The sequence below is a fragment of the Lytechinus pictus genome, chromosome 17 (assembly GCF_037042905.1).
Source record: "Lytechinus pictus isolate F3 Inbred chromosome 17, Lp3.0, whole genome shotgun sequence".
NCBI lineage: Eukaryota > Metazoa > Echinodermata > Echinoidea > Temnopleuroida > Toxopneustidae > Lytechinus > Lytechinus pictus.
In genome coordinates this window covers 14,529,422-14,542,309 of record NC_087261.1, presented here as the reverse complement: position 1 = coordinate 14,542,309, position 12,888 = coordinate 14,529,422, and the positions used below count along the sequence as shown (strand labels likewise).

The 12,888-nt window shown below is 33.7% G+C and overlaps 1 protein-coding gene across 1 annotated transcript; it reads left to right on the top strand.

The window, feature by feature from the left end:
* Nucleotides 1-5,648: 5,648 nt before the first annotated feature.
* On the top strand, nt 5,649-12,669 carry LOC129279907 (PITH domain-containing protein 1-like). The gene is made up of 6 exons (XM_064112064.1): nt 5,649-6,050; nt 6,720-6,763; nt 8,003-8,080; nt 8,494-8,598; nt 10,035-10,143; nt 10,735-12,669. The coding sequence occupies exons 1-6, from the start codon at nt 5,865-5,867 to the stop codon at nt 10,834-10,836; spliced, it is 624 nt and encodes a 207-aa protein (XP_063968134.1). The 5' UTR covers nt 5,649-5,864; the 3' UTR covers nt 10,837-12,669.
* Nucleotides 12,670-12,888: the final 219 nt, after the last annotated feature.

Below are 12,888 nucleotides of genomic sequence, written 5' to 3'. Positions count from 1 at the left end.
GAGTACCACCCCCGGGGGGGGGTACCATGTAAACATACGACGATCCGGGTCGGGGTGCTTATATAAGTTTCCTACGTTTCCACCTTTCATCAATAAACTTGTATAAATCAAACCCCCCCCCCCAAAAAAAAAAAAAAAATTAAAATAAAGACTATACAGTATAATGTTGCATGCATGATTACCCCCGGCCGGCCTCAAAGCCTCCCCGCCCCCTCCCCCCCCCCCCCCCCCCCCATTGCCACACGCCCCGAACGTTACTGTTTTACGGGGATTGGATGGAGCACGATAGCCGGGGGGGAAACGCGGGGCGGAAGATATGAGAGGGGGATCCTATCAATACGAGCTCGGATCGAGACTCGAGAGGCATGTAGCAGTGGTTTTGGGAATCCGGCGGGATGTGGGGGGGGGGGGGTGCTGATATAGGCCGCATACATAAATGTAAAAATCTGATTTAAAAAAAAAAAAAAATTCTTGTCAAATTCTTCCTGGAACAACTTAGCAACCTTTTTGGTAAAAAAAATATTTTTTTTTGCTTGTCAAATTTAAACCAGCTAGCACCCCCTTTAAAAAAAAATCCCATGCAGGGCCCTGCCCCCCCTCCCCTGCGGATGAGGACCTTGAGCCTTGGGTCCTTGGGTTGCTTGCTTTTACAAGCATTCATGCTTTCTTAGCAATCGGGTAAAAAAGAGAAAAAAACAACTTCCCAAAAATCACTAAAACAAAAAAAAAACATTGTGGGGAATTTAGAAATGTACGATTTGATATGACACAGTGATACGATATTTTGCTCCGGTCTTGATTCGGAGTTAGGATTGAAATAACGTCAGCCACTATGACTGATTAACCTAAACTTAAAATGTTTCCGAGATAATTGGTTACATACCAGCTTGGCGTTTACCAGCAAAACATTGTCCTGCCGAGCTCCTATGGGAGTTACCATAAACAGAAACAGAAACAGAAACAGAAACAGATATTTTTGGTTCAGAATAATGTAATGATATAAATATGCATGGACATATAATAGGTCAATTTTTTGGACTCATCAATACGATGTGGCCCAGTAGTCTTCGATTGGGCAAATATTTTAATATTTTATATGAAAAATAATACCATGATTACAGTTTTACTTTCTTGAAATATTCGATTATTTGATGATACAACAAGATTACACAACAAGGCGCTACAATAAAATTCCCCCCAACTAATTGCCAATCATGAGTAAATAAGGAAGATGATCTGGCAGAAATTCAACTATCCGATGCTTAACAATATTTTTTTTTTTATTTTTTTTTTTTTTATTTGTATGTTCTCATTTACATCGTCACTGTATATTGAACAAAAATAAAAAAACAACAGCATGATATACATTAGAATTCAACATAAAAATTGACAACATTATATAAATATAGCAAGAAAAATGTTTAGATACATGTTCAATAGTAAGCAAACATAATGCCTAAATTGACTTTTCAATCTTTGTTTTATAATTTTTCCAAAAAATACTTTTTTTTTATATTTGCTCTCCATTTTATTTCTTCTAAGAATATTTCAAATATTTCTTTAAAATTTGATTTTCTTTTTTGTTGAAAAATTGTATAAGAAGCTAAATTGATTAATACATTAAAGAAAGATATAACATTGTGTCCATTACCACCGTGTCTACCAATCACAATGTCTTTATAACTTATATCCACATTTTTAATATTCAGATTAATGGTAACACAAAAGTTACTGAATTTTAACCAAAAGAGTCTAGAATAATGGCAATCATAAAATAAGTGATAATAGTTTTCAATAGTTTTACATTTAAAACAGAGTGGAGATTCTGCCAATTTAAATCGAAACAAATATTCATTTGACATCAAAAGTTTATACAAAAATTTAAAGTTGAATTCAGCTAAACGAAATTCTTCAATGAAAGTAACTTTTTCTTTCCAGATATTGTTCCAAATCAAATTTTCTTTGAAATAAAGTGACCAATATTGTTCAACATTTGGGGTTATAAACTTTTTATCCACAAGAAAATTGTATAATCTTTTAGAAAGTTTAACAGATAAATGTTTACTTTGTTTTATATGTAAAACAGGATCATGGTCCTTCAATTGAAAGTAGCTAACAATTGAATGATTTGAGCAATGTTTATCATTAACCAAAATGTTTTTCCATTTTTCTGGTATACAACTCCAAATTAATTTCGATTCACATAAATAATTTCCTTTTTTCTTTAATTTTGCATGAATACACAGTATATCCAATAGTCCATCGTTGTTAACAATATCTCCAATAACAAGAATGTCTGAGCATACCCAATGCTTCCAAAACAAACACTTATTCTTATACAAAATGTTTTTATTACCCCATAATAACTGTTGCCTAATATCTTCACCTGTATTCTCAAAAGAGGGTTTGTTATTACACATTTTCCAAGCAATTATACATTGACGATAAAATAATGGAAGTTGTTTCATTTCAGGCATTTGACATTCTTTTTCAAAAGACATTTTAAGAACAAGTGAATTCGGTCCAAAGTAATTGAGGTGTAGTTCAGGAAGGAACTTCCATCTAAAATTGTGATCCTTGGTTTCAAATAGATTTTTTAGCCAAACTGTTTTTAGGGCATTACATTGTAAAACAAAATCAGGCATGTGTATTCCTCCTTTTTCAGTTCTACCAATCATTGTTTTTCTTTTTATTTTATCACGCCCTTTCCATATAAATTTAAATATGATTTGTTCAACTTTTGTATTAATGTGATCAAGCATGGGAAATACAGTCATTAAATAAGTTATATTTGAAAGAATTAAAGATTTTAGTACAGTAACTTTTCCGAAAAATGTTAAATATCGGCATTTCCACAATAATACTTGGTTTTCAATTTTTGTTACTTTTTCTTTCCAAGTTTTTTCATAAGCATCAAACATATTTTTACTGAAATACACCCCTAGAGTTTTTATAAACACACTTTTCCAATCAACCTTTTGAAAAAGATTGCTGTTAAAATTTCCAAAGCTAAAACCCGAGCTTTTCGAAACATTTAACGATGGTCCAGCAACTTTGCAAAACCTTTGGACTCTTTCCATTACAGTTTTTAAAGACAGTTCATCCGCTACAAATACTGTGGTGTCATCAGCGAATTGACTTATCTTGATCTCAACTGAATTGTTTACATTATTCGTCAAAATAATACCTTTAATGTTATCATTCTTGTTCAAATCAATTGATAAAAATTCTACAACTACTAAAAATAACAGGGCAGACACTGGACAACCTTGTCTTACTCCTCTAGTTAGAGGGAAATAAACTGACTGCCAATTTAAATTCATTATACAACTCTCTGCATCAGCATATAAGGCTTTTATATAACTTATGAAATTATTACCAAAATTAAATTAAATTTCTCAAGGGCTCTATAAAGAAAATTCCTATTAACTTTATCAAAGGCCTTTTCTAGGTCCAAAAATAAAATAGCCCCTGATTTTTCATGTTTTGTCATATAATTTATCACATCATCAATAAGTCTTATATTGTTTCCAATAAAACGGCCTTTTAAGTATAGGCATTTTGATCAAGCGAAATACATGAACTTAATACTAGTTTCAATCTATCTGCCAAAACTGATGCCAGTATTTTGTAATCAGTGTTTAAAAGACTGATAGGCCTCCAGTTGGATAGTATATCTTTTCGTCCCTTTTTATGCAAAAGTGTAATAACAGCTCTATTTTGGCTAACTGATAAATTCCCAACTGATAACGAATGGTTAAATAAATTTAATAATATAGTTTTTTAAATGATCCCAAAAACATTTGAAAAATTCAAACGTTAAACCATCTGGACCTGGACTTTTACCAAGTTTTGAATTTTGGATAGCTTTACTCATCGGTCGGCAAATACAAAATCTATCAAAAATAGTTTGAAAAAAGTGAGAAAAAAACTTTGAAGACGACACAGAGGGGACACCCCCCCCCCGAAACTTTCGTTAGGGGAGGCGGTCACCGCATTAGTGGAAGACTTCCAGCATATCCAGCATCGATAAAGTGGGCAGCGGCACTAAGCCTATATACAAGGGGGGGGGGGGGTTAACATATTACGTATGAACCAATGAACTGTTGGTTAAGAGAAATAATCTCCATTTGTTTCTCATGCATTTTTTCAAACCAATTAACAATTGATAGGTCATGTTAACCAACCTTTTCTGTGAGTTTTGACGAAAATTTCCAGCTGAGGTGAGTAAATTCATATTTTTAAAATATTTGGAATATTTTAAAGGTCCAAATTTCGTTGTTGGAAAATTCACTAAAATCATTTTACAGTATGATGGTGAGCTATGAATGCCATATTACAAAAATATATTCTTAGGTGGAAAAACACACGAAATATCACTTAAAAGAACTTAGAAGGCGATTCAAGTAAATATTGTATGTGGGTGTGTGTGTGGGGAGGGGTTGTTCTAAAAAAGTGAAATGTTTATGATGAATTTTCTTTACCAGGTAACTCATTATCAAATAATATTTTTGAAATTTTTGGAAACGTTATTACCCTCCTATATTGATCTCAAACAATTTCCTCGAATAGGGCCTATTGTCACTCCGACTGGAAACAGTGGAAATGTTTTTAAAGGGATGCTCCGGGCTGAGGATATTTACATCTCAAGAAATAGAGTAAAATTCACAAAACAAAATCTGAAAATTTGCTCAAATCGGATAACAAATAACAAAATTTGAAAGATTTGCATTATTCCGGTAAAACAGTTCTAGGCATGTCTTCATGAATATTCCTTAGACGGGCCGATGGTGTCATATCCCCAGTTGTTCTTTTGTATTTTATTATATGAAAGTAGGTTTACTAAAAATCTTTCTACCAGGAATTAAAACAATTGGATTGACAAGTGATTAAGTGCATTAGTTATTTCATAATGGAGACACATCATTTACACATTTATAAACAAAAATGAAGCAATTTTGATTTCATGTAATAACATAGTAAAAAGGGAAGTGGGGGTGTGACATCATCAGCCCACCTAATGAATATTCATGAAGACATGCCTATATATACTAGAACTGTTTCACCAGAATAATGAAAATGTTTAAAATTCAATAACTTCGTTAGATCTGTTATCCAATTTTGATCAATTTTTCAGCATTTTGCTTTGTGAATTTTACTCTATTTATTTAAAGGACAAGTCTACCCCAACAAAAAGTTGATTTGAAGAAAAAGAGACAAATCTAACAAGCATAAAAAGGTACTGAAAATTTAATCAAAATCGGATCGATGTAAAATGAAAAAGTTATGACATTTTAAAGTTTCGCTTAATTTCACAAAACAGTTATATTATGCACATCCTGGTTAGTATGCAAATGAGGGGACTGATGACATCATCCATTCACTATTTATTTTGCATTTTATTATGTGCATGAAATATGATATATTCTATTCCCCCCCCCCCTCATTGTCAAGTGAAACAGCAATTTATCACCCCCCCCCCCCGAATATTTTCTCTTGTTTTTTTTTTCTTGGTCGTGAAAAATAAAAATGGGGGGGGGGGGGCAAGCGCCCCAAGCCTCCACTCCCTCCCCCTCCATCTGTACGCGAATATCTGAAACCTTTTCTAAACGAAAAATGCAAAACGAGTGAATGTCAATCAAATACGTATCTCTATTATGTCAATGGGCCCATGGGCCTGTTTTGTAGATCGAGCGGACCGAAAGTGCCTTTGTTTAAATATGTCAATGTTTTGACGGCCAATTCTCGCGCACCAGACACATTTCCAGACGTCGCGCATACACACTAGCGCAGTAATACTACTAGTACTAGCTATACTAGCTACCGTACCGGGTACCGTAGTCTCTTCAAAGTTCAAGTTCACGATGTCTCACGGACACAGTCATGGATGCGGAGGACATGACCACGATCATGATAGCCCTGACAGAGGAGCCTTATTCTCCCTTTACACGAAAATTAATACAGAAAGATTAGAGTGTCTGAATGAATTGAAGGACGGATCCGGGAAGCTGGTTTTTAAACCATGGGACGAGCGGCTCGATTTTTCCAAGGTAACTTTGTCCCAGTCCCACTCACAATAATATTTGTGCTGTGCATAGTGACGGTGTGACAGATCACAAACATCGCGCAACACATATGTTATAAACTCGGAGATTTAGTTCCCGTGTAATTTGAATGGCTCTTTCACAAAATTGTGAAAAGAAGTTCTTCACAAAATTGTGAAAGATATTTTAAAACATGTGTGCATAAAAATTGCATGCGCCGCTAAATGAAATGGCCTCCAAGTTAAGTCCAACGTGAAAATCGCAAAGAAGAAGATCGATCATTAAGACAGTGATTAACACCCTTCTTTATTTCTGAAAACAAGAATTTTAATTCTAATCATGAGTGGAGTAGATCTAGAATAGATATGATACTAGTAGTGTAGTGATACTGATAAATCTTTGATTGGCACTTATTCAGACCGTTAAAACCATTTCTTTAACGTGGACGTTAGACCTATAGTAGTACCGTATTACTGGGTAAATATTTATTATTTCATCGAAAAATAATTTGCTAGTATACTGATACATATTGCTGTTAATGTCTTTTTTTTACCATGCTCAAAATTGATTAGATATAGAAATTAGAAATAGAATGAAGCAGAAAGATGTGATCATATTAAAAAAATTTTGTGTGTTAATGATTTCAGATTTTTTCCAACCTTTTTCTGATTCTAGTTTGTTGAGAGTGACGATGATGAAGAACTTCTTTTCAATATTCCGTAAGTTTTATTTGATTTTTGCAGTTTAATTTCCATATTTATTCCTATAGCTATAGCATTTCACCTCTTTTCTTCTTATTTTTCATTTGAAGATAAAAAATGAATTTACTATGATGATCAATTTTCATGATTTTATCCACCATTCTGTTTGTTTGTTTGTTTGTTTGTTTTATTTTATTTCTGCGTTCACAATACATTATCAAAAATTATTTACATTGTTTGCAATATATAAAACAATCCATAATGTTTACAACATAAACATAATAATTAGAAAAAAAAATGGTTTGGGTATATACTTCACATTACATAAATAGAAAAAAATGATTTGGGCATATACTTCACATTAGGATGATAATAAAAAGCAGCACCACTGATTGGGTTCAAAGTGTACCATGTGATTGAATACAATCCCCATTGGCCTCATGAAAATGAGCGAGCACAATTTCAGTGAAAAATCTCCTCTGACGTTGGTGACGCTACTATTTACTTAATCTTTTAAAGCTATTAAACACAAGATGGTGTATGTATGCTGTAATGTCAGGCAATAACATGTGCACCCCTATTTCTTAGGGTGATGTAAGCCATCTTGAGATTTGTGATTCCTCTAGCCTGCATCACAAATTTTCAGAAAATCAATTGAGAATCTAAAGAGGTGAAAGTCAAATCTTTTACAAAAAGATGACAGAAATAAACTACATGTTCATGTGATGGCCCTGAGAAGGACTGTTTAAACTGCAGAATCCTCAGTAACATACTGCAGCCATTTCCCTTTAAGGCTGCATTCATCTTGATGGTCAGTGATGTCAGTCACTTTGTTTTGGATTCCAACCATTATGGGGGCGTCGTGGTCTAGTGGTTACGACTCGCGTCTTTCAATCAGATGGACGTGGGTTCGAATCCAAACCATGGCCTGTTTTCCTTCAGCAAGAAATTTACCCACATTGTGCTGCACTTGACCCAGGTGAGGTGAATGGGTACCCAGTGGGATTTATTCCTTGAATGCTTTAGCGTCTATTAATATGGCGGCTTAGCTACAGCTGGGGTAATAATATGATACTAAGTATCAAGCGCAGTAGAGTACATGCAATTGTAGTAGATTCTGCGTCATAAAAATGGAACATGTTATTATTACTATTATTATTACCAAACACTATTTTGGTTGTACAAATTTGTTACTGTAAATTAATTCATATGATTGTTGTGATCTGAAATGAAGATGATGTATGTCTTTTATTTTAGATTCACTGGCAATGTCAAGCTGAAGGGTGTCATTGTTATTGGAGGAGAAGATGATAGCCATCCATCTGAAATGAGGCTGTGAGTTTTCTTTTCTTTTCTTTTTTTCAGCCAAGGAGTTTGCTCTTACCAGCAAGATTAACTCTTTAAATTTTATGAATCTCATTATGAAGCGCACTATCTTGTATAAATTTGAATGCAAACATGTTCAGTTAATCCAGCCAATTGATATTAATATTAGCATTTATAGAAACCCTCACAAATATTCTTTAGATTGATTTCTAGTTTATAGGTAAAGTAAAACAGAACATGAATTGATTTCACATACATTTTAATGCCTGGGGTAGGGGGTGATGAATACGTATATTTTTTAAAAGTCAGTGAAAGTGCATTGAATTGATATTGTATTATACAGTATAGCTTCATGTTTTTTTCACTTTGCTAAATTGTTTTTTGATGAGGTTTATTGTTTATGTTACGCTTATTCTGTACAGGTTTAAGAATCAACCTCACATGACGTTTGATGATGTCCAGTCTGAGCCTGATCAAATGTTTGAAATGCACAGAGACTCTACTGGAGATCTAGAGTATGCCACGAAGTAAGTATGGTATTCACCAAAAATAATTTCATTGTTGTGGAAGAGGTTCATCGTGGCGATAGATGAAGTTGAAGAAATAAATTGGTTGTCTCACGATTGATCAAACGTTAGAATGCTAACGTTTGATCCATCGTGAGACAACTAATGAATTTCTTCGAATTCAATAATTTGTAACAAGTTTGGTTTCAAAGAATTATTTCACTGACTATTGTTATAAGCTACTACAGGTCCATGCATCTGATTGGCTAAAAGCAAACTTGTGAGTCAGTGAAAATTATATAATTTTTGTGTGTGTGTGAAATGCTTACCTGTTATAGGTGGTACAAAGAGTTTGCTATAAGACCATCAACATTCAATGCACAAAATTTAGTGAGAAATAGCAAAGACAATTCCAGGGGAAGACTGGACACTTCGGCAATTTTTTGAAACGCTCAATTCCGTTCATTTGGAAGGGCACCCACTAGCGTTTGGGGAGAAAACCTTCGCACATCGGCACGTGGCTGTATATCAAGCATATGGGGAAAATGAGAGGGGGTAGGGAAATGGCAAAAGTGCGGTGCTTGGGAATAATTCCACCTCCCCTTACCCGGAAACCTCTGAGATATATTCATCTCTAATTTCATTGAGATTTCTTTTCAAGAAAAAAATCTTTTATTGTCAAAATCGCCTCTTCACCCCTCAATCATTTCCCAAATATGTTCTACACACACCCCAAAATGGCAATACATGAATTTGTACTTACCCAATGCTGTAGGGCACTCTTTCCAAAGTTTCAGTACGCGCTTTGACTGTCTTGTCTTCCACTTGTAGTGCCATTGGAAATACTGTAGCATAACCAAGTCAATTTTAGAGAAAGGAGACATTTTACAATGCCAGGCTTCACAGGATTGATAAAAACAAATATTGGAGGACTACTTCATGAAACCAATAGTGACTTTCACTTGCTGTGGGTTATGCAAATCCTTGCTTCTGATTGGCTGAGAACAAATTAGTCGATGAAAATCACTGACAAAACTTTCCATGAAACGCTCCCCAGGAGACGGTATATATTGCCACCCCCTCTGTACTTCACATCATCTATTTCATTACATTTCTTAATCTAATCTAGTTGATTTAATTCATCCTGTAATATATTTATCTGTTCCTGAAGATGAGCACGTATCCCATAACATAAAGCCTAGCAATTGATCAAGTGTCTGATTTTTATGGTTGAGTGCATTGATTATTGTGTATGATCATTTGTAAATATCAGCACCCAAGCAGTCGCTAAGCTTTATGTTATAGGACTCTGATATAAGAAGTCAAAAATTGGAATGGAAATTATAATCATGGACTGTAATCTATTCATTGGCTTGTTTAAAATACCATACATTTGTGTTAATGATAGATTGTAGGCATAGTCATTTTATCATTTGTGTGTGTGGTTTTTTTTACAGGGCCGCTCGCTTTTTCAATGTCAACCACTTGTCCATTCACTTCTCAAAAAACTTTGGAGCAGACACATCAAAGATCTACTACATCGGTCTTAAAGGAGAATTTAGTGAGGTATGATTGAGATAAGAATGATAATTTAAGTCATATTCATGATGATAACATCGCTGTTAAATTTATTTTCACATTTTACTACTTCATCATTATCATTTATACCTGGGTCTTTTGTATTTGAATCATATGATTCTTATTATTTGTCTATTGCAGTAATTATATTTTTGCCCTTCATATTATACCTATTTTACTTGCATACACTCTATGCTTCTTGGCTTTGTGTAATTTATACTCCTTCTCAGCTATTAATTTTTGCACACTTTGTATAAAGCATGTTATTAGAATTATTTGGTATTATCATTTTTATTTCATTTTTATGAGCACCTATCTTTTAACATTAGAAAAGAATATTGACTGGCCTTAGGCGGATGCATAAAACAGTACCCCCCATATACCAAAACTCAGAGATAAGTAATAAGAAACATATTGTTGTAAAGTTTAAATTGTCTTCTTTCATCATGTTTGTAACTTATATGCTACATGTACCTAATTCATACATTCAACAATTTACCAATTCGAATTAGTCCTAATTCGAATTATGACAGTTAATGATGACCTAATTATTACTCAATTGTATTTGATTTATTTTAGGCCCCAAGGCAGGGTATTTTGCTGGTGAGTTATGAAGCACAAGCCAATCCTAAAGATCATAAAACAGATCTACATGACAACGTCCAACATCAGATTAGATAGTCTCCAATCTCCAGACCAAGCAAGTTAGTTTACTGACATAGTTTATGGAAATATTATTTGTATTATGTAATTTTTTGTATTTTTTTATGGTAATCATTTCATCTGGCTCTGTTTAAATCATTGAAAGTTTTTTTCAATACCAATTTAAATTGTTTCTTTATTGAATTATTAATCCTGGACAAAAATGATATTATTGGAATTAATAGAGTAAAATTGAAAAGGCAAACCACTTCAAGTTTCATCAAAGCCAGATGAAGAGCAACAAGAATATGATACTTCTAAGTTTTGTATTATTTTGATGAAACAGTTTGATGCATTTCATCAGGAATTGCAATGAATTATGGATGATGTAATATTTTTTTCTATTAAAAATATTATGCAATTTTAATATTCCAAGTGTCTGTAAAAAGATAGTGAAAAAGATTGATTGTTATAAAATGGTGTTGTGGATCCTGATGAAGTGACTGAAATCTGTATTTATTTCTTGAGTTTTTCTTCAAGAACTTCATTAATGCTTCTAAAGAAAACTTTATTAGAGTTTAAAAACGTTCAAAATATACCATGATTGGTATTATTCAATTATGAATCTTTTACTGGAATTTGTGAAAATTGTAAAGTAGAAACTCACAATTGTCTGTAGTTGCGACGTTTCACCAACCACTATTGGCTTCAGCAGGCGAATGAAGCACCAGCACTTCAATTTTACTGGATGAATCATAACATTCATGGATTTATAGTTATACCATGATTAGTGTTTAAAAATTCAATGGGGAAAACAGTTATTTCCTTATCTTGATATTTACAATAGTACCAGACCGGTCTAGGCATAATGGAAATAATGCACAGCCAACCTCATCAGATTTTCAACTTTAAACATTTTGTCTGAAAAATATCACATTGCATTTGAATTTTTTTGTTTTTGTTGAAAACAAGGTATCAAATACCGTTATTTTTTTGTTAAGAGAATATGTGTGAATATGTGTTATCTGTGTATTATGAATACACTCATGATTGCGAGGAAGGCAGTTAATAGAGGACTGTCTTGTATGACAAGTTCTAACATGCATCGGGCAGTCTTGATACGTACTACCTTTTGATAAAACAATTGAACAGTTATTGTGACTTGATGTAAGGGCCATTTCAGTTTTCTTTCGCCTGCATAGCAGAAGCAAGACAAATATGCAGGTTTTCCGATGTCAATGGCATCGTCAACATGAAGTCATTACCAAGGTTGTTTATGCCGAAACATAACTTTGGCAGCTAGTGTAAGGAGTCATTTCTTGAATCTTAGTCAAGTATTAGTTGATCATGTGACATAGGTTTCAGGTCACAAAGTCTCTGTTTCTAAGATAATTCTCAAATTATATACATAGATTAAAAAAAAAAAATTCTCAAAGTGTACTGATAAGCTCATTATAATGGGCAAGTCACTCAAGTGTCTGAAAACGGATGAATCTTGGGGCATGATAATAACCCATAAACCCATATTCTCAAAAGAGGTTTTAATTGTACCATAGTACAAAACTATGGACTATGCAGATTTATTTCATTAACATGCTTCATTTTAAGCGCACTTTGTCGAAAGTGCGCATTTAATTGGATTTAACTTTGTGTACGCGATGAAATAAGCATAATAATCTTAAAAATCTGCATGCTCCATGTTACAATCGAAACCTCGTTTGAGAATACGTGCCATAATGGTTCTGATCTGATGCTTTTCATAAAATATGAATCATATTGCATTTATGCCTGTATCTTCAATGTGTCTGTTAATAAACCATTGCATAGTATGTTCATGTACATATTACAATGATGAATGCTTCTCAGAAGAAATCATGTCTCATGAGTGATGAAATTCTTGATCTCATTGGTAATTGGCTATGATAAGTCCCCAGGAGAGGGGGGGGGGGGGCACCGACTGCTTTTACAAGGTGAATGCCATTTCCATACATTGTCTCTGAGCAAGAATTCATCCTTCCTTCAATCTCAAAGTACCCTAAGCACATGTTGTCATGGTTTCCTACCCCAAATATGCCTCAAATCATGATAGGA

Coding starts and splice junctions, on each gene's coding strand:
- LOC129279907 (XM_064112064.1), top strand. CDS start 5,865: ATGTCTCACGGACACAGTCATGGATGCGGAGGACATGACCACGATCAT. Junction 6,051..6,719: donor AGCGGCTCGATTTTTCCAAG/GTAACTTTGTCC, acceptor TTCTGATTCTAG/TTTGTTGAGAGTGACGATGA. Junction 10,144..10,734: donor TTAAAGGAGAATTTAGTGAG/GTATGATTGAGA, acceptor GATTTATTTTAG/GCCCCAAGGCAGGGTATTTT.